The sequence below is a fragment of the Martes martes genome (assembly GCF_963455335.1).
Source record: "Martes martes genome assembly, chromosome: 8".
NCBI classification, from domain to species: Eukaryota; Metazoa; Chordata; class Mammalia; order Carnivora; family Mustelidae; genus Martes; species Martes martes.
Genome location: NC_137895.1, coordinates 46,337,875 through 46,360,857, shown reverse-complemented (window position 1 = coordinate 46,360,857; position 22,983 = coordinate 46,337,875). Strand labels below are relative to the sequence as shown.

General features: G+C 39.9%; 1 protein-coding gene across 1 annotated transcript in view; it reads right to left on the bottom strand.

The window, feature by feature from the left end:
- The window catches only part of PTPRR (protein tyrosine phosphatase receptor type R), a 241,700-nt gene that overhangs the window by 80,288 nt on the left and 138,429 nt on the right, over nt 1-22,983 (bottom strand). The window contains exons 5-6 of the mRNA XM_080811874.1: nt 18,053-18,163; nt 7,986-8,248 (exon numbers count right to left, since the gene is read on the bottom strand). Of these exons, the coding sequence (XP_080668000.1) occupies nt 7,986-8,248; nt 18,053-18,163 (374 nt within the window). The remainder of the gene's footprint in view (nt 1-7,985; nt 8,249-18,052; nt 18,164-22,983) is intronic.

Genomic DNA, 22,983 nt, shown 5'->3' with positions numbered 1-22,983 from the left:
CCAGGCCCGCTTCAGAACATATGGGAGAACAGAGCCCTCTCACTGTGTTTAAATTACATCCAGATAATCACGAGGCATTATGGAATGGAAATGACATTTTAACGTTTGTGATATACGTCCAGGTAAAAACAAAAACAAACACAAACAAAAAAACCCCAAATCCATCAGTTGGAAAATAATTTTGCTGCAGTCACCTGCTGGGGGTGATCTGTGATTATTCACCGTTATGCTATAGAGATCATGTATCAATAGCTGGGAAAACCTGATGGTAACAGAGCGGAGCATCACTGCAGAGGAAAACAATGTTCCAGCGTCCAGAAAATGCACAGAGCAGAACCGTGAGCTGTAGCTTTATGACACATTTCAAAGAACTCCAAAGGCAATTTGTCTGCCAGCAAGGTTAAAAAACAAAAAAAACCCTGACACAGTAATGAAAATTCAGAGCTGGTCTCTCTCAAAATAGGAGGCAAAACGTACGCTGGGAATCGTCTCTACCTGCCCTGATTAAAATGCTTCTACAAAAAAGGCTATTTTGCCTAATTCTGTCAACCTGTACATCCAGACCTGGAACATAGTCCCCTAGCAAAGACCTGTAATCTCATTTGAAAAAGCCCCGCATTTAGGACTCTCCACAGGAAAACTCTCATTTGATTGTGGGTGGAAGAATTAGCAAGCCTCTAAACATTATAGGAACAACCTCTTCTTTAGGGGCAGAACAAGGGAGAATTCTATAGAAATGCTAACATTATGCAGCTAAGGGAAATGAGCCTAATTTGCTCTAAAAACAGGTCAGAGCCTACAGAATGGCTCTAAGAGTTCCCAGAAAAGAATTGGGCTTTGCCCCCCATGGTGGGAGTGGAAATAGAAATCACCTACCAAAGCAGAAAGCCAGGGTCCAGGATCAGATCTGGAAGTTAATGGGTGCTATGTTGTAAGGTGGGTGGGGATAACAATGCTGAGAAGACTTTCCTGCTTTAATCTCAGGACGCAGGAGCCTGGGTCATGGGCGTCCGGTGGAAGACACAGAGAGGAGGACCCAGTGGGACTTAACTGTTGTTACTCCACCAGGGGCCACCCGGGGCTCAGACACTTCAGTCTGCTTGGAAAGAAGCTAGGTCTTTGCTTGCCAACAAGTGGTGGCTAATTTTTACCTTTTATAGGCAGAATTCTATTTTAAAGATTTATTTATTTGAGAGAGAGCACACACATGCGTGTGCATGTGTGCACACACACGTGTGCAGGGGTTGGGGAAGGGAGAGAGGAAGAAGGAGGGAGAGTCTTAAGGTGACTCCATGCTGGGTGCTGACCAGACCTGGGGCTTGATCTCACCATCCTGAGATGAGGAACCTGAGCTGAAACCAAGCGTCCAATGCTTGACTGACATACCACCCAGGTGCCCCAGAACTCTACTACTTTCAATTCCTTCACAATAGATCTCAGCTTCTGTTCTTCTCGCCCTGGGTGGTTTCCTCTGTCATTTCTCTCATTCACCATGATCACTTTTTGTCTCATGACTTGCCATTAATTTGGGGGCAGATTAAAAACTCCTCCTTCCATTTTCTTAATCCTGCTGTTTGGTTTGTTTGTTTTAATAAGGAAAACCATTTTTTTTTCTTAAAGATTTTATTCATTTATTTGAGAGAGAGAGAATGAGAGAGCATGAGAGGGGAGAGGTCAGAGGGAGAAGCAGACTCCCCACTGAGGAAGGACCGATGCGGGACTCTGATCTTGGAACTCCAAGATCATGACCTGAGCTGAAGGCAGCTGCTTAACCAACTGAGCCACCCAGGCACCCTAATAAGGAACACTTTAAAGTTTTTTTTCTAACCCTTCAGAACCCTGACACACCTCCATAAAAATGCAACCATTGTCTATAGTACAAATAAAAAGGGAAGAGTTTGATGTTCCCTGTAAGCAAAGGGCTTGTGCCTATGTCCAAGGCATCCCCAACTCTGGACATTCCCATAAAGTACTTTAAAAAGGTGTGGTAATCAAAAATAAGGGAAGCTTAAAATTCTACCAACTGTGTCCGCTAGGAAGAGGTAGAACATAATGGTTATATGAAGATTTATGTCGGATATCGACCCAGTGTCTGGGAACAACCGGGTGGAGGAAAGGCCAAGACAGGCAGTGAGCTAGACTGGCAGGGAGACAGATCTCCACTTGACTGTTTTTAATCCACCTCACAACATAGAATTTTACTTGTTTAGAATCTGAAAAACATTCTGAAAGCCAAGCATGAAATTTGCTAAGGCAATCAGTGTGACACTCTAAGTAGTGTCACTCTAAGTAGACCTATTTAGTAAGTACATTGATTTGTAATCTATTTTTTACTTATTTTCTGTAGAATATGGGAATATTCTACACCACACACACTCCAGTATAGTACTTATTAGGACTACAGCCTCTGGAGCCAAATTGCTTGGGCTCAAATTCTATTCGTCACTCTCACAAGCCCAGTCACATATTATTATGTTATGTGGGCAGTAACTTAAGCTCTCTGAGCATCCATTCCTCACCCTAAAGAGGGGATAATAAGTCCCTTATGAGGATTAAATGAGATCATGCATGTTAAGGGTCCATAAGCATTACTGAGTAGTTGTTTTGATTGAAGTTGCTTGGAACTAAATTTGGATTAACTTCTAAATGGTTGCTTGTTATGGGTTACATTACGATTCCCATATCGTCAGGCTGAAAAAATGAGTCGTGGGTCATAGCGTTTGGTGATGTTGGGCCATAGGTTCCATTAGAATGACCAGTATCTATTAGAAGGAGGCTGTTTAGTATGAGTATCGTGGGAAAGATCAAGGAAACCTGGAGCGTAGACCTAACTCTGCTGTAGCTAGTGTTGTCACCTTTGGCCAGTGTAGTAATGTGGTTGGTGCCCCACCCAGAACACCTTGCCCAGGCTGCACCCCACCCACTCCCCTCCCCCACTGCTGTGAGTAAGGGCTGCGAATGGCACACACAGGTGCCACTTCTCTGGAGAATCACCTTGGCCGATGGGAGTACCCCAGGCCAAAGGGGCCTACAAAGTTATGCTTCTGCCATCCCCTGGATGGCCTGGAGCCAATGGTTGACTGACATGGGGTACAGGTGCCCACCCTGTTTGCCTTGAGGGGCAACAACTGTTCATGAGCTGCCACTCATGTTCCAGGGCTCCCGGTGTGAACAGGCTGAGATCAGATGTCAGCTGAAACCACCTCATTGCTTGGCTTCTTTTCCCCTGCTCTGGCTCCCCTACTTTCCTTTAGGTTTCTCCTGAGAGCACCCTCTCAATAAATCACTTGGACAAGATTCCTTGTCTCAGGCTATGCTGTTCTCCCCTGAGACCAAAAAGGGAAGATTCCGGGTCTCTGTTTCCCTAGACAGAAAGTGAGGGAGTTGGCTCCATTTCCATTGATGGGTCTTGCATGAATACAGATTTTAATTTCCGGAGTATTTTTGTATACTTTATATCCCGATATTCAGCTGTATCTATTCTATACCCTTTCTTTTTCTTATATGTCCCAAAGAGAGATTAGTTGAGAAGCTATTAGGTATCTTCTAAGTCAAATTTCTGCACACTGAAGTGTTTCTCCATTAGGGAGAGCAGGGGACAGAAACTGGAACATTCCATCTTGTCTGGAGGAAATTATAGTAAACAAAACTTTTAGTTTAGGTGTAGAAGACTCAGTATTTTCTTGGTCAGGTCCATGTTTTCATTGCCTCCACTATAACAGAATCTTTTTAGCTTTGATAGAAATCTCCCAGGTTCAGCCTTAAAAAAAAAAAAAACCTTTAAAATCATACATCTGGATTTACATTATCATTTGCACAATATTTATGGACCCAAATAAACCATATTAAGGTACAATTTCAGGGAAGTTAGAGAATGTTTATTCACTGGCTATTGAAAACCCTTGTGGGCCTGTGGAGGTCTCTGTTGTGACAGACAATCTCCATTGATGCCACATACTTCCTAGCTCATTAACTGATCGCGAGTGAGAGTGCCCTGTCACAGGGAGACACTCTTTCTAGACAGTTCCTTTACTGTCCTTATTCACTTTTATTCCTAAAGAAAAAATCAAATGAGGTAATAATGTGAATCTCCCTGTCCGCCTGTTAATTTCTTTTCCATAAAATTGGCCATCGTACAGTAGCCTAGAGGGGAAATTTGCAGGAATTCACATTTACAAGTTCTCTGTTTTCCCAATGAAAGAAAATGTATCATTCTAGGGTCTGAATGTGATCTTTGGTTTACTGGACATTTGGAACCTGGCTTATATACAGTTTCCTTGAGAGGGACAAGCAGGAAATCTGAGGAGAACAGGGATGGGCCAAGAGATGAGGAATGGGAGCTAGCCATGGCCTCCTGCTGTGCCAGCCACGTGACACACATTGTCTAGCTTAACCGTCACAAGAGCTGCTGTCCTTGTCACAGGTGAACAAACAAGGTCCAAGTTTTACATGCAGTGGGTATGGGGCAGGCCTCTGGAAGTATCTCTTCAATTCACAGACTCACCACGGGAAAGGAACTCATTTGTTAGATGAGGGTAGATTTGATCAGATACTGATAGTTGTCAAATTACGTTAGATGGTCAAATTTATAAATACAGATTTATAAATAGGATGAGAAAAACCGTAAGTCAATTGACAGTTTAAAAAATTTGTGAAAAAATAAAATAAAATAAATATTTATGATATCCAATGGCAGGTTCAACTTTGTCATTTCAGTAAAAAAAAAAAAAAAAAAAAAAAAGTTTCCACTTTCCCAAGTTCAAAAATGTAACCGACCTAGTATAGGATTGTGGAATGGGATCACAGAACAAAAGAAAAAGAACAGTAGGTTTCCTTTTCCTTCTCACAGACAAAATGCCATTTTCTATTGATTCTTAATTTTATGGTGTCCTTTGAAAAAAGGCGGAACAGATATTACCAAACCTATTTCCTACATTGCGAAAACTACACAACAAAGGACTTGATTAACATGTTCAATCACTTGGTGAATGTCCGAAGTAATATTAGCACAGAGACTCAGCTCTGTGGTTTATCGTAAGCTATTTGTTCTTATGGAAGGCTCTTCGAAAATACAGGCGCTCTCCAGAACCAAATGCACATTAATTAATTAATTCCATAATTTTCTAGTGTTTACAATGCACCAGGGTCACAAAAACCATGGGAGACATGAGAGGGTCTTTCAAGCTGGTGAAGGGATAGGATAAACTACTTGAAAACCAGTTTTAGTCCCTTTCTGAATTATTCTTTAATGAAACTCATTGCTGGGGGAGCGGTACATGTGAGAATTCACAAGTGTGAAGAATCCCTGTGGGTACGGATAAATGTCACGGTCGTCGGTAGGAGGTAAGTTTTGTTTGGGATTTGGAGACTAGAGATAGTTGAAGGAGAGAGAACAGGGACCAGGTGAACAAAGACGCAGATGTAACCATGAACCCAGCACCCTGGAGAACAGACTGGATGGAATGGAAGGTTTATTTGGGGGGTAGTGGCAAGCGTATTTGGAAAGAAGGATCAGGGACCAATAGTACAGGCCCTCCGAGGCCCAGCAAGGTGCTCTGTGCTTAAGCCTATAGACAGAGGGATTTTTACACAGCAGAGTCATCGAATGCAAACAGTGTTACAGCAAGATAAATCTGAAGAGTGTACAGTCTGATGGAAGGAGAGGAGAGGATTAGATCAGGCAGAGAAGAGGAAATAAAATCATCTATGTGAAATATGGAATGCATGCTAATCCTGATACCATTCTTATAATCTCTGCATTAGCAAAGAGGGCACAGTTGAAAAAAAGAGAAGGAAAACTGATGGGGTAAGTTATCAGGGTTGAGAGGGAATGACCTGGAGCCTTTGTGGACAGAGCAGTTTCTCTTCCTCTGAGATGGGAAGGAAGTGGGAGGCGAGGGGTGGGGATCCAGGGAAGTTTATAGACCAGATGGCAAGGAAGCTATCTGACACTGATTACACACTTGGCTTTGCTGGAGTCCCCCGTGTGGACCATAAAGATGAGTAAGACGCCATCTCCGTACTCTCCCTTCTCAAACATTCACTTCACTGAAATAAATAAGGAGATACTTGAACTTAGGCTTTTGAAATTCAAACATGCCCAGAAGCAGCCTATGAAAGGCAAGATTCTGCCAATAGGCACCCCTTAGAGGATTTAACCACTGGCCTTCCTTAGAATTGGCGGTGTTGATGGTAATAAAATTTAGTCTGACTTCTAGGTAGCTTTATTATCATCTTTAAATCATCTACAGAAAATGACCACCTTATTGCTTTCATCTGAGCAGATCTCTTTGGACACCCTGCCCTCGGTATACCACCAATGCCCAGACACCTGCTTTGAGGTTTTCTTTGAAGTGAACATCAGTGTGTAAAACTAATTTGCGTGACAAAAGCAAAAGAGCCTGAAGGAAGCAAAGGAGTCGAGTTTAACCCCTTCATATCACAGATAAGGAAAGTGAAGCTCAGATGGAATGACTCACGTGAAGCCACTCAATTCAGCAACGGCAAAGCTGTGTCTGGAACCCAGTTCTCCTGACCCCTGCTTAACCTCAGGGAGAAAGTTCCATCTCATCTACAGCCCAAATAGCAACTAGCCATACCCAACTAAGAAAATGGTACCTGGAGATTCACATGGATCCATTCAGAAACCAACTAGTATTTGGGAGGAGGAGGAAGAAAATTTGATTGCTCTCCATTTTTCTTCTTTTACGGAGTCAAAATTTTCTCCCTTTACAGGACTTTGGAGATCACTGCAACAATATCTTTCGTTTTACTTCATTCACTGTTTTTTGACAATACTTACTAAAAATTTCAATGCGCACCGTGGTCTTCTGAACTTATATTTTCTGAAGGAATGTGGCGCATGCGTGTGTGTGTATGTGTGCGTGCATGCGTGTTATAGGAAATATAATAAAAATTTAGAGATGTGACCTGAAAACCTAAGGCACCAAAAGAACAGTGATACAAAATGAAGATACAGGAAAATAAGGGGAGGATGAACCTGGGAGTGTACCTCAAGAGCCTCTCTCTTCCCCCACTACCCTGGCATGCAATGCTGGATATAATATCAATCATATTTTCAATATAAACAGGAAGCTTCTTATTTTAAGAAATGTCATGGGGAAGATTTACTTAATATTTTGGGGAAGTAAAGAATTAGCACCTCTTTTATGTGTCTTGCATATCCTGGTTTTCAAATGTTGGTTTTGCTTTATTTATTTAATTTTAATTTTTTTTTTAAAGATTTATTTACTTATTTTAGAGAGTGAGAGCATGAGTTGGGGGAGTGGCAGGAGGAGAGAGAGAATCCTCAAGCAGACTTGCCGCTGAGGGCAGACCCCAACACAGGGCTCAATCCCAGGACCCTAAGATCACGACCTGAGCTGAATTCAAGAGTCAGATGCTCAACTGACTGAGACACCCAGACACCCCACATTGGCTTTGCTTTAAATGAGAATGTCAGTATAAGTACATCACAAAGGCAATAAAAACAAAGTCATGGATCTCGAGGTATTTACTATTCATTTCCTTAAAGGAAATAGGAGGCAAACTTTAAAAAAAATTGATTTGTGACACTGATGGCTCCTACCTTACCCCAAACAATATGGACTTTGTCAGGAAATACCCTAAGTTTATTCCTAGTCTTTCCACCTACCAGAGTTTTGAGGACGATTAAAGAAGATAGTATCATATCAGCAGCCCTCAAAATGTACTCAATAAATGATTACAGAAATTGTCCTGGAGCAAAGATGAATGTGGCTTGGGTCTCCACTAGCTAGACAGAATCTGATGTAACTAGAAGATTATTGTAACACAGCTAGATTCTCTGGGGAGATAAGAAAGACAACTTCCTCCTGCTATCCATTTGGTGGTGAGCAATTTTACCCAATATGCCAATCATCTTTGCCTCTATCATTTTTAATTGGTGAATATCCTTAAAAAAAAAAAAAAAAGCAACCTGTAGAGGGATACAGAAAAGCTCTTACCTCTCCTGAAGTCCTATGGGCTTCATTTTGAAAGGAGAAGGGCAGACAGAGGTGGTAGCCTTGATCTCAGGAGAGTATCGGCCTTGCGGGTCCACAACCACATTCAGCACCTTGGGGCCTTGCTCCGGCTGGACCATGCTGTTGACTGTCTTTGCCTCAGACTGCGCTGGTTGTAACACAATGGGCGATAGGTGGATCTCCTGGTTTTTCTCTTTATCTTGTCGCAAGGAGAGCTGAAATCTTTCTTTTAATCTGTAAAGAATCTACAGAAGGAGATATAAAGGCTTGCTTTTTCACACTGAACAACAACATACAATCTTCTCACCCTAACCCAGAAGACCAACTAAAATGGAGGTTTAACGATCATACACCCGACCAAAGCGTTTTAGAATGATTTCTCAGTTGTGTTGGTGTTTCTAGTTATTAACTAAATGTGTCCATGAATCTATTCCTCAAATTACATTCAAAAGAAAATTTGGTTAATTTTATAAAAATGCCAGATGTCAGTTTGATCACATGCAAGTTTTTACGCAAAATGACCGAAAGGGAAGGCTGATCAAAGGAATAGCCATGAAATACAGGCTTATGACATTTATAGAAACAGAGATCTGCATCCAGTACAACAGGTGAGAAGAAATTCTTGTAAAATATTAATGCAAAAACAGTCATGCTCTAAATTGTAATTTCTTACATTGGTAAATATCCACACTAGTCATGTGTGGATACTTGAATATCTGGTAACTTCTTTAAAAAATTAAATTCAGAGCACCTACCAAAGAATAATTTGGATGACCACAATTTTATTTTTTAACTTTTTCCCCTTTTAATTTTCTAAAAGATTATTTATTTATTTATTTATTTAAGAGAGAGTGGGGCCGGGTGGGCAGAGAAGCAGACTCCCTGCTGAGCAGGGAGCCGGATGCAGGGCCCGATCCCAGGATCCCAAGATCATGACCTGAGCTGAAGGCAGACACTTAACTGACTTGAGCCACCCAGGCGTCCCTCCCCTTTTTAATTTTTAATGCATGTGGGAAAAAGCAAACATATCACTTCCTCCATTCTCAGACCCCTTTCAGGAATGGCTAATTCAATTGAGAAATGGCAGGATTGTCATTTTTAAACTTTTAAAGGTATCAGACCAACTTGGCTGGGATGCTCCGTGGACCCAACTGTCAGAGAAAAGCCACTGTAAACGATAAACCATTAAACAAGAGAGAAGGGAGTCATTGAGAACTATTTTTCAGTGCCCACCTAATGTCACATATAGTGAGAGTTCCAGAGTATTCTGCTCTGAACAAAACAAACCGCACCTTGTGCTTATGGAATTAGGGATAAGGAATGAAAAAAGTTCTCAGGGACTCCTGGGTGGCTCTGGCGATGGAGCGGTTGAGCGTCTGCCTTCGGCTCAGATCATGATCTCAGGGTGCTGGGATCGAGTCCTACATCGGGCTCCTCGCTCCGCTTGCCGCTTCCCCTGCTTGTGCTCTCTCTGACAAACAAATAAATGAAAATCTTCAGAAAAAAAAAAAAGTTCTCAGTTAAAAAGTATGTCCTTTGAAAGAAGAATAAATGTGAGGAGAAAACAGAGCAGTTTTTGTGACTGAGGAAAAAAATGCGTATTGCCAAAAATGCCACGAATTCCGCACCTCGATAAACTGAAGTTCATGTGAATGAAACCAACAGAAAGAACGTTTCAAATGCATAAGGTCTCAGGAAAGATGCTACCTGTGTACGTTTCCTGGAAAAAAAAAATGTACTCCAAGTCACAAGAAAGTTGACTCAAAGTTAAGAACTGAATAACTACAAGTTGTGATCGAAAAGGGAGCTTTGGAATTATGTAAAAAGAGGGTGAAATGAAATTTAATTATGTCTCAGGTTAGAGTAGCAAGAGGGAAGCTTGAGCAGAGAGAGAAGAAATAGGAGTGATTGTACTAAGTGACTTATAAATTAGGGATACGGAGGGAATCAGAGTTTGAATGGTCACTAAAGGTCCTTCTGACCTAATTATACATTTAAGAAATTGTAGTCTAGCTGAATAATATGGCTTCTCCAAAGCCCACAGTCAGCAGGGACAGACCCGAGCCCTAAGGCAGTTCTGACTGGCGGACCCATGCACTTTCCACCGCCTTCCACCTGGACCTTACGTTACCTCTGGTGTTTTCTTTGCCATGCCATGATTCTTAAAGACAGACTCTGAAATCACATCTGCTGCAGATGTGGTTCTCATCATTGGGGTTCGACACCACCAAATCTATCTTTTGTGGACTGAAAGGTCTCTTAAAGGAAAGGGACTATACACATAGGAATATAACTAGAAATACGTCTTATGAATTGAACTGCCAGGAAACGAAAAGGAACCCTTATTGTCTTTTATCAGTTCACTTCCTCATAACCTGGAAACTTTTACACTGGTGGTGTTCATTGACAAAGGTAGGGTAAAGCAAATTCTTAAATTTTTGCAAGCGATGGGTGCTCAACTTCCCTGTGAGAAATATTACTGCGTAAGGAAAAAAAAGACATCTAATATTAAGTGACAAGTCTTCTTACTCTAATTAGACTTTTACAACTGTATGATAGAAAATATTGAAGATAAATATCCTTACCCTGTGCATCATGCCCTAAGGATTGGGAGGTTTTTAATTTAATGCTTCTCTTCAGTTTCTATAACTCTCAAAAGGCAACTGGTCACCAGTCTGCACAAACAAAACCCACCCTAGAACAGTACCTATCAGATAACACACACCTACTAAGTTAAAAACGTAATTACTAAAAGATGAAACAACAGAATTTAAGGTGGGAGAGCTTCTTATTATTTTTTGATTTATTACTATTTTTGAAAACATTTGTTTATTTAAGTAATCTCTACACCCAGTGTGGGGCTTGAACTCACGACCTCAAGATCAAGCATCACATGCTCTTCTGACTGAGCCAGCCAGGCACCCCTAGCTTTTTATTTCTTAATTTCAAGCCACTCATTTTCCTGAATGAGAAGAGAAACAAATACACCTGTACCTTTACAAAAATATCTTTAATAAAAGATACTGCATATGTTATATATCCTAAGTTCTTCACATCTAAATATAATAGGTACATTGGAACATGCGCCTGCCTGTTTACATTTGGGGTTTGGAGAAGCATATTTCAGAAACGAAAATGAAAAAGCCAAGGAAATACCAGCCTTCCCAAGAGCTCTTGACAGGTCACTATTTATTGGTGTGGAACACGCTCTAGTCCAGAGTCCTTTGCTGCACGGGCTTCTGTTCTTGATGAAGGACCTTTATCACATAGTTTACGGTCAACCATTCACTTCATCTCTGGTGATAGGTCAACTTTCTAATCTACGTAGTATGTGTACAAACTGATATACATCTTTAATTAGGGAAAAGCAGAACTGTATAATGCCTACAAGACACTTCAAAAATCCTCGAAACGGAGAGTGGGCTGTCTGGCGAAATGTGTAAAGAATTGAAGACACTGTGACAGGCAATGGGACCGTCATCATGGAATTAAGTTACGAGGGAGTCATTCTCAATCAGCTGGGCTTTAGCCCTTCGGAGGCATTCGGCAACGTCCGGAGCTGTGTTTGGTAGTTATACTGGGCTGTGTGGTGAGGCGTTATTGGCATCTCGTGGGCAGAGGCTAGAGATGCCACCAGATACCCTCCAGTGCCCAGGACAGACCCTCTCCCCCCAGCAGAATCGCCCAGCCCCAGATGTCAACAGTGCCGCTGATGAGAAACTGGGATAAGGGCTCTTAAAAATTATCTGGTATGATCTCATTTCACATTTAGACTCAGAACACTTGAATGACTTCTGGAAGGTTAGAAAGAAAGTCTAGAATCCAAGTTTCTTGACTTAATGCCTGTGATCATTCAACTCTACCGTTTCTTCTAAATCCCCACATCCTTCTTCCCAACTCCTTTCCCAAAGCCTCTGGAAAAGTGTGTCAGAGGTTCTTTTCTGTGCAGATCAAGGTCTGGAATATAGCACAGACCTATTTCTCTTTGTGAATGCACTGTGTGGCAAAGTTCAACCCAGAAGCTTATGATAACAAGGGCAAATTAGTAGTTTTGGTTTTACTTTAAGAGCTTGTTTGAATCTCAGGATGCAATAAAGTCATTTGGTCATTAGGGAAAGAAAACCGAAATACTGAACAAGAAGAGGAGCCATAAAAGTCAAACTATACCAAGAGATAAAAAATAATAGCAGGGAGAAGAGAGCCAGAGGAACACAGAAATGAGAGGAAAGCTACAAAAAAAATTCAATAAAGCTCTTGTGCTGCTTATAATTTTCACTTAAAAAATCTCAAAAAAAAAGAAAAAAAAGAAAAACCAAGGAAACAAAACAAAACAAAAAGACAAACAAAAAACCCCCCAAAATCTCATAAGTGTACAACTTAAACTTCTACAATGTTATATGGCAGGTATATTTCAATTAAAAAAAATCTCTTAAGTAGGTAACACAAAAGATGTTTGGGTTAAAATATGTTCCAATTTTAAAATAAAGCCACCAACTAACGGCCCATAGTATTTTCTTTACAGTATTTTACAGTCAGTTCTGGAAGAGTTCATTCTTTCATTTCTTTTAGTTGAGTAGACGTGAGTCAGTCGTTACTACATTCCAGAAGCAACATTGCAGGTGCAAAGACAGCATACAACCCTAACTTCTGGGAATTCACAGGCTTCCAGAAGACAGATGTGGAAAAATTACACCCAGTAAAATATAACATAGGCATTTTCATCATCATTCCTTTTGTGGTCAGAAGCAGATGTTCACAAGACAGAGTGTGAGGACTTCAAGAAACCAGTCTGACTCCTTTATACATGGGATCATGGTAAGGAGCCCAGACTTTTAAGCCAGAGAGTTCTGGGTTTGAATTTCCACCCTTCTTCTCCCACTCCGCCCGGCCCCCATCTCCCGAACCCCCACCCCACTGTATGTTCTTGGACAAGTCACATATCCTCGCAGAATCTTGGTCTCCTCATCAGTAAAATTAGGAAACTAAAATACATTAAGTATTAATGCATAGATCCTATAGTTAATAATCCTGCTCTGTATACATAAAATACTTTGCTAAGAGGGTAGATCATATGTTAAGTGTTCTTATCATAATACAAAATAATAGGAGGAAAGAAATGAAGAGAGCAGGCGGACACTTTTGGAGGTGACAGCTGTATCAATGGCATAGATCATAGTGACGATTCCTGGGTGCACACTGATCTCCAAACTCACCAGGCTGCATCCATTAAACCTGTACAGCTTTTTGCATGGCAACCATACCTCAAAAAGTGGTTTAGAAAATACATTCAGGATTTAGCACCAGGCAGTAAATGTAGTACCAGCTTCGTACCGGTAAGTGTGCAATAAAGGGAAGACACTAAATCTTACGATTGTTACTATTTTTATTATCATTAAGAGGATTGTATTCTAAGCTAAATGGTTTTATTAATATAAAAAATTAGTTCAAGACATACGCCTACTCTGGAAGATAGTTCTGTAAACAAATCATTCCAGTAGGACTCTATTTCCATTTCCCCCAGTCCCTAGGGATTATATAGAACAAATTAGAAGAGTGTGGCTATTTATGTTCACCTCTGACATATTCTCACTGGCTGGTACTTGAGCTATAGCAGGTGTTCTGACATAGGATTTCCTGCCTCCGCTACCAAGACCATGACTAGAAAGACTCTATGCATGTCATATGGGATGGATGGCTCCATGGGCCCAACATGCCAGAACTTTGTGGATCCAAATAACTGTGTTCATGTATTTTCAAAAACTGCTTCCTGGAAGCGATCTGGGCTGTAGATATCTCTACCTACATCTCATAAATGCCTTTGCATTTCTTAATAAACCTCTAAGTACATTGGAAGGTTTAATTTCAATGATAAATGATGTCCTTTCCATTGTGGATTGAAGTTTAATAACGATTTCTTCTCAGTAATAAATTTCCTCCACCTAAAACAGAGTGAATGGATTGGAAACTACCCACACATTTTTTTCTTGGAAAATCGTATTTGTCTATTTGTCGCTCCACCCACTCTAGATTCACATTTGAGAGGTGCTAAATAAGTCACACATTTGAAAATGTCATGCATGTCTAATTTTATGCCTGGCAACATACACTTTTTTTTTTTAAGGAAAGTAAACAATATGCCACATTTCAAAAATTTTGCCAAGCCTTATGTTATTGTTACATAGTACACGTAATCCACCATTACAACAATTTACCTATAAAATTTCATCTTAAAACACGAAAAACCATATGCTTTTTGTTTCTGTGGTATGTGGGAAGGCTGGATGCAAATAATGGCATTTGATCTATCATAAATGTAATTACTGCCAGAGGAAAAATTCTGTGCTGTATCTTCTCCTTTGCCATGGAATCAACAAAATTAGGGGAAACAGAACTGGAATATTATGTGTTTAAAAACTGATGGTGTAACTATTACTGAGAGAGCCAAGTTAAAAGACTTAACTTTAAATCAAGGTCATTATCAAAAACACTTGAACATTTACACAGGTAAACTTTTTTTGGAGAATCACATTTGAAAAGTCCCTAAATGTGAACTGTTGACTTGTCAGTGCTGTAGCTACAACAGATAAACTTAACTTCATCTTAATCCTGTCTAGGTAGCATTTTTCTATCACTATTAATTCCTTCCTAGATACTGCTGGTTTCTCTGTTACTTCTTAAAGTGACCTTTTCTCAATAAAATTTAAGATTGTGGGGCACTGGGTGGCTCCGTCAGTTAAACGTCTGACTCTTGATTTCGGCTCGGGTCATGATCTTAGGGTCATGGGATCAAGCACCAGGTCGGGCCCCATACTCAGGGCCAAGTCTGCTTTTCCCTCTCCCTCTACTCCTCCCCCACCTCAAATAAATAAAATAAAATCTTTAAAAAGAATTTAAGTTTATGTTTGCAAGATAGCATTCTATTTCTTTCATTTATTCAAGAGCAAACGGAACCCAAGTCAAAAGTGTTGCTTCTCTCACGACCCCCACCTCCAACTTGTTCCTTTCCCCAAAAATGGGAGCTCCACCACCCAGGTACTCAGCCAAATAAATGAGGAATCGACCTTAATTTCTTTCTTTCCTTCTCCCTGAGAATCAGTACACAGCAAGTCCTGCGGTTTCCATTTGCAAATAAGTCTCAACTGTTCACTTCTCTCCATCTCCACCACCATCAGGACCATCTCTCCATCTCCACCGCCATCCCTACTCTGGACCATTATCATCTTTGTCATTAGGCTAACACAGTGGCTTCCAGAAGAGTGCTCCTGCTTCCACACTTCACCTGGTGCTCTGTCTCCAACCACTCTTCACCAGCAGAATACCTGCTCTTGTAAACATACATGTCAAATCACATCAAAACTCTGCTTACAACTTTAAGCCTGCACCCTTCTTGCCGAACCTGGAGAGACTACTGTCTTCCCACCCCAGCTGCTCCACACCCCCGTGTTCTCTTCCTGTGAGGCCCCCTACCCACATTTTCACGTGTCTCAGGAGTCTCAAAGTGCTCTGTTCCACTCCCTCACTATTCTGGTATCTCTTCATGGCACTGAATAATATTTGATTTTAAAAAGAAATGACGAGACTTTGTTTTTTAAGAGCGGTTTTAAGTTCACAGAAGAACAGCAGAGAGTACAGAGTTCTCATGTAGCCACATTCTGCTCCTTCCCCAGACAATATGCCCTATTAACGTTTTGCATGAGTGTGATTACACGTGTTACAACTGATGAGTCAGTATTGATACGTTACAATTAACTGAAGTCCATAGTCTAGAGTAGGGCTCGCTCATTGGGTTGCACATTCTACAGGTTTTAACAAATCCGTGATGTCATGTAGCCATCACACAGAATAGTTTCACTGCCCTGAAACTCTGTGGCTCTCCACTATTCATCCCCTCCCCTGCGACCTCTGGCAACCAGTGATCTCTTCACTGTCTCTGTGGTTTTGCCTTTTCCAGAAGGTCAAACACCTGGAATCACATGTATGTCTGCTATTTGATTTAAAAAAATACTAACTTAATTATTGTCTGTGTCTGCCTCTGGAGTCTAGGCCCCACGAGAAGAGGGACCCCACCTGTCTTGCGCTCTCCTTGGCCACAGCACCAACCACAGGTCCACGGGGATCCCCTGCAGGAATCTGTGACTGAACGAGTGGATGATCTACCTGCGAGCACCTATACTTTTGAAACATTCCTTTCTCTATTTGTTCCAGTAACTTTGGGGCAGACTTATCTAGGTTTCTGACTTTTACATTGGGGCTTTGCACCACTCCCATTCACACTGGGAAAAGAAGAGCTGTTCTCTGGTCTCGAGTGGTTGAGAGTGTGGCCACGACAGCTCCTTTTGCCTCAGGAGACCGATATATGTCCTGCAGGGTTCGCCAGTCATGCTGGAGACACGGGAGCTCCTTGAGCGAGAGATGCAGAACTCGGATCGTGTCCTACGAGGTGAAATCAAACTCTGCTTTGCCACTTCCCTCCTTGCCTTTGCTCTGCTCAATCTCACCCCTTTCCTGCCTGAACAATCTCTACTTTTAGAACTCTTTACCCCTTTCTATTTTCCTTTTCCTCTCATCTTTTCATCTGTGAAGCAGAAAAACATCCTAAATGTGCCTGACAAGAGAGAAAACAGCACTCAAGGTTTCCTGCTTTAAGGATAAGAAGACCCATGTATTTTAAAGTGCAGTTAACTGTAACAAAAAAATCATACCTTCGGAAGTACTAAAAAATGTCCAGTGGTCTCTGCCACAGTTTCCCTAAAACCTCCAACTTTGTCTCCTTCATTTTCCCCCCTAATCTCCACCATTTAATACACAAAAACTGATTTTCTTACTCAATTCTTAAATTTTCTCGTGTTTATTGTGTCACAATTTTTAAAAATCTTCTTTCTACAAATCTTCCCATAAGAGACAGATGCCTCTGGATTTGTGATGATGGAAGCTTGAGGACGTCCTTACTACTTCCTACATTCAGACTCGAGGAAATATACCCATCGTCACCCTATTGGAGGCCTTAATTGTTTTATACCCTTTAAGTTTAGACCTACACAGCCTCTGTCTTTCCCAACTAAGCCCTAACCTTTCTAACCTAAGCCCCTTCCTAGCAGGGGAAGCATAAGTGAACACAAACCAATAAGACACTTAGCAACACTGTTGGTTGTGGAAAGAGTAAGTAATTTGTTGTCTTTGGGGGAACATTTAAAAACTAAGAAGGAATATGTTTGAAAATGCACACAATTAAAAAGAATGCAGCACAAAGGAAAAAACATTAAAACCCACTTGTAAACTTCAAATATTTTAAATTACATCACAGAATTTTCAAAAGAATAGGAAAATCTTACCAATGTATTTAAAAAGTATCTCTTAACTCATTCAATACCAAAGAGCACTTCCTAGTGTAGTGGGTTTATTCTGGGTTCCTTTTTTTTTAAATTAGAAAAGTACTTTTAAAGGCTACACATTTGTAATTTGTACTTTATAGAGCTATTTGCAGGGTATACTTTTATACTTTTTGTATTCATTTACCTAAAAATTTAGTCAACAGTGAATTATGTGGGTTTTGAGCCTATAATCATCTCATTTTGGTGCATAGAATTTCGTAGAATGCTATCCAGGTCTTTTAAAAATAAGGAAATCAACCACTATTGAAGACATAAACTTGCCCCTAAGACATGTTTCTTTTTCAAATTTTTTCCTGAGTTCCATCAAGATGATATAAAAGAAAAAATAAAGCAAGCCCAAAGTGTGCCCAGGAGACTTTATTGACTTTGAGGGCTCTAGGGATCTGGGTAAATCACTTTCTAAAGCTTCATCCCAGGTTGATCAAGTTACTAAAGGCCCCACTGCAATTACAGCCTTATTCTGCAGGTCAGAATCCATAATTCCATAGGTTTTCCTTACCTGTCACTCTGCTGTCAGATAGAAACATCCCCAGTCTACCAGGATAGTAGCTTTGCTTCTGTTCCCAGGCTTTTCAACATTCATTTGAAAGGCAGTGTATCCAATAATACTAAGCACTGGCTCGGTAAGGGATAAAATACAGAAAGAAGCCCACTTACCATCAAACACGTTACTATAATAACAAAGATGCTGAGAAAAATGACAACAGCATAAAATCCTTCCTTGCTCCAGATTTTGTCCGCTTCGTGCTGCCCTTGTAAAACATTTTTCTTTAAAAGCAAAACAGAAAGTCCGACGTTAAAGGAGAGTTTGAGGAGAATGGCGTTCTTATCAGACACTAAACATATTTTTAGCTTGATTCCATTCAGTGGAGTAGAACACACCTACCTCCCCCGCAATGAGAGCTGCTTCTCAACCTGATCTAAGACGAGGACTGCCGTCCGTATACATTAAGAGATGATTTTATCTCCTGTCCAGGAGCAAGCATGACTGACATGGCAAATTGGGTCCTGGACTTCGTAAACATCCCTCCACCAGTCTCTCTCAGAAATTACCTGGTTCATAAAGTGAAAGAGTTCTGTTCTTTTCTGTGTTGAAAAAATTGTTTCGGAAGCTTTCTTTACTCTGTGTTAAGTCCCCTCCCACAGCACCAACACCCTGGCTTACGTGTAGCTCTTGACTTTTAAACAAAAGTGAAACAGGTGAAGACAAAATCTCATGATGTCTTTATAAACAGAGCAATAATGTCTGCATCATTTCCTTCTTTTTTTTTTCTCTTTCATCAAATCTTTTTTTTTCCTTTAAATGCAGTCCACTTTGTCAAAATCTGATTGTTTCACCTCGATCATACCAATTATTAGGATATTATATTTTATTTAAAGCAACAGAGACCATCAGAAAGTCCAGAACTATTTGGTAATGAAAGGTAAAATAAATAGTTTTATTTATGCTTTTTAAATTATTTTGGCTTACCACTTAGTGGTTGAAACAAGGAGAGGAAGTTGAATAAAACGTGAACAAAAGTCTTAGTTTTATACCTCCTAGTATCACATCTTAGAGTACAATTAAATTTTATAATTCAGTGAAATTTATAGGTTTATAGTTAAGGAAACTCTAGCTTGCAATCAAATGGTCTATGGTTAGGGTAAACATAAAAGCTAAATCAAGTCAAATGCTTCTGTGCCTCTAAAATTCCGTTTTGTTGGGCACCTTGGGTGGCTCAGGTGGTTGAGCGTCTGCCTTTGGCTCAGGTCATGATCCACAGGTCCTGGGATCAAGCCCCATGTCCAGCTCCCAGCTCAGCAGGGAGTCTCTTTCGCCTTCTCCCTCTGCCTCTCCCCCTGCTTGTGCTCTGTCTCTGTATCTCTCTCAAATGAGTAAACAAACAAACAAACAAATCTCTAAAATAAAATTCCATTTTGTTAAATATGCCTTTTATTCCTTTCAGTGAGAATAGTTGTCTGTCCTCGGATCTTGTCTCCATCAGTTAAGAAAGATTTAAGCAACAGGATATTAAATGATGAAAAGCCACATGGAGGGAGGTGGTAGGGAATGAGATTCTTTTGGGCACACCAGTGGCTGATGAATGCCCAGTTTAATGTGACCACTGGGGTGACTTCAGCTTAGACTACGGGGAAGAGCCACCTAGCCGATCCTTGTCAAATCACAGGATCATGAGAAATCAATAGCTGTCTCAAAAAAAAAAAAAAAAAAAGTGCCTTGAACAAAAACCTGTCCTAGTAGGTATCTGAACTTTGAAGTGATTGTTAATTATTTTTCAAGACTTTTTAAAAAATAAAATATATTCAATATTTGTAAATTAGACAAAAAGAATATTTGCCTTAAAAAAAATACTTTATGAAAACTTTTATCCTGGAACTCGAGTGTTGCTGGGGACTTGAACAACACAGAACAGAAAGGATCTTAGAGTTCAATTGTGATTATAAAAATGACTTGAAGAAGTTGAATGAATGTCTTAGTTTTATACTTACTAGTGTAACATCCTTTGCTAATATCCTTTGTTTATAAAACACTGATATGCTCACCACAACATCTTGCCAACTTTCTAAGACACATATTCATAGATATAATAAATGACTTGTATATCTTTTGTATATCTTTTTTTTAAAGATTTTATTTATTTAAGAGAGAGAGAAAGTGAGAGAGAGAGAGAGAGCAAGTATGATGAGGGGAGATGGAGATGGGAGAGAGAAGGAGAAGCAGGCTCCAAGCTGAGAGGGAGCACAACGTGGGCCTCAATCCCAGGACCCTGGGATCATGACCTGAGCTGAAGGCAGACGCTTAACCAATTGAGTCACTCAGGCACCCTGATTTGTATATCTTTTAAAATCATGTAAGTGGTAAGTTGAAGGAGAATCTGAAAATACTCGCCTGATGAAATGAATAGAGACCAAGTATCTGGGGTGCCTGGGGGGCTCAGACGGTTACGCGGCTGCCTTCAGGTTAGGTCATGATCTGAGGGTCTTGGGATCAAGCCCCTCATTAGGCTCCCAGCTCAGTAAGAGTCTGCTTCTCCTTTTCCCTCTGCCTCTACCCCTGCTCATACTCTCTCTCTGTATCTCTCTGTCTCAAATGAATAAATAAAATCTTAAAAAAAAAAAAAAAGACAAAACGAATATCCTTCTGGAAAGGAAGTCTTGGATTCAAGTGGTGACTTGTTTCTTACTCTTTGACCTCAGCCAGATCATATTTAATGCAATAAATATATATATAGTTTAGTAACTAGATAATAAATAGAGTTTCCAGCTATGTTTATAGCTGGAAACTAGTACAAAAGAAAACTCTTATAGAAATCAGGTATAAACATGGAAATGAGTTTGTTACAGGCAACTAAATAACATCTCTTGCTTGCTATAAAAGCAAACTAGTTAAGCCTTCAAGTAGGCAGCCTAAACTTGTCAAATTCAAGTATGAGGATCGGAGCTTTAGTTCATGTAAAATTTGGATAAAAAGGGGTGGTTAGGTGGGTGGAAAGAGATTTTGTGTTCCTAACCTTATTTGCTTCATTTCTTTTTCTTCTTTCTGCTATAGTTCGACACCTCCCAGAACATCAACATGTTCTTTTCTGCTTAAGACAAATCTGTTTTGTTTTCTCTTTTAACCAAAGTGGTGCTGGGGGAAGAATTAACCTCCTACCCCCACTCCCCCACTCCCAGTTAGAAAAGCACATGTTTTGAACTCCTAGAACTTAGTCACTGCACTTTCTTGGTAAATAGATTTCCTTCTGAGTCATGCCATTACTGCTGAGCCCTACTATATTTGTACAGAGATCTAAAAAATTGATAAGGACAAGGTCATAAATGGAAAAGTTAGTAGTTAAGATCCCACAAGACAAAAGACTGTAACCCACATGAATCTCCAATCTAACCTTTGCCTGAGGGGCCGAGGGTTCAATAATTCAGAGGCTCCATGGTCAGGTCAAGCCCAATGCCCCTGTACCATCTTTACCTCTGATTTCACAGCTACATCGCTCTACATCGCTTTGCCCTTTAACTTTGTTGCAGTGAAAAAAGTTGCTAGGTTTTGTTTTAGTCTACCACTTAAAATTTGGGCAGTTTCCTCTATCCATAACTTGACATCTCTATATCCTATTTAATAATTTGATGCACTATAGTTGTTTTATTGTTTTTTTTTTAAACCAATTCTGATCCTAAGTGGTGCGAGACATCCCAAATGCTAGGAGAGACAATAGAGAGACTTTAGGAGCTAAATTTTTTGAGAAGAGATAGGCACACAAAATAAGAATGGAACGGAAATATTATAAATTATCTGGCAAATTGGTTGAGCTAGGCAGATAAATGAGGTATATCCACCAACAATGTAATTTTGTTTGACAAATGCCCAACTTCCACTGGATTGTGCACAAAGTGAACAGTTCATTTTGAATGATCTGACACATGTTAACAGTAATCACATTTCTCCTCTGCACTGGAGGGCCAGGATGAAAATTCTTTAAATCCCTGGCTCATGTTGCAGTTTCAAGGAACGAACAGTCGCCATACTCATGGGTTACAGTATATATTTATTTGGTGTGTTTTTTTTTTCCTCTTTGGAAATACTCCACGAAAGTTATCATTCAGTACACTGGTCTGTTATTTAAAGAAGGTAACTTTCTCCTTTGAAGCACAAGAATCTGTCAAGAGGGGATAATTGGCAATTACACAATAACAGCAAATCCCAAAATTATTTTTTTATCATTAGTGTAGAGCTTAGTGTTTCAATAGATTTTAATTAATTAATTAATACTCAAATTAATTTTATAAAAGCATTTAAAAATAGAAGTTAAAATAATGAATTTCATTTTATTTCCTTAAGCTTTAACTAAAGAGGCAACAGGAAGTCTACTTTTATGTTTACGAGCATCTTATAATAAAATAATACTGAAGTGCCTACATCATGCTAGGTCATAAAAATATATAAAAGAAATAATGTCTTTTCTCAAAATAAAACTTAGATTCAAAGTGAAAACAAATGAATGAACAAAAGTAATTCTCTGTTTGGTATTTTTGTTTCTCACGAGTCATTTCTTTCTTTCTTTTTTTTTTTTTTTGAAGATTTTATTTATTTATTTGACAGAGATCACAAGTAGGCAGAGAGGCAGGCAGAGAGAGAGAGGAAGGGAAGCAGCCTCTCCGCCAAGCAGAGAGCCCGATGCAGGGCTCGATCCCAGGACCCTGAGATCATGACCTGAGTCGAAGGCAGAGGCTTTAACCCACTAAGCCACCCAGGCGCCCCATCACGAGTCATTTCTAATTAAAAAACCAAACAAACAATGACAAACAAGCAAATAAAAAATGACAACAGCAGAAAACACATCCTTCCCTGAAAGTAATTAATGTAAGTTTGGAAATGAATTCTTTGAGACATCATTCACAGTGTTCTATAATCCAGATAATAGATGAACAACCAAAATACTAATATTCTTTTTTTTTCCTGTTAATAAACATGTTAGTTACTATAGTACAGCTATAACTTTGGGATAAAAATGTGAAAGAATGGGTTGAGGCATAAGCTGTTATCACACATTAATGACAATAATGACTAAAGACATGAGGAAACTCACAGGATA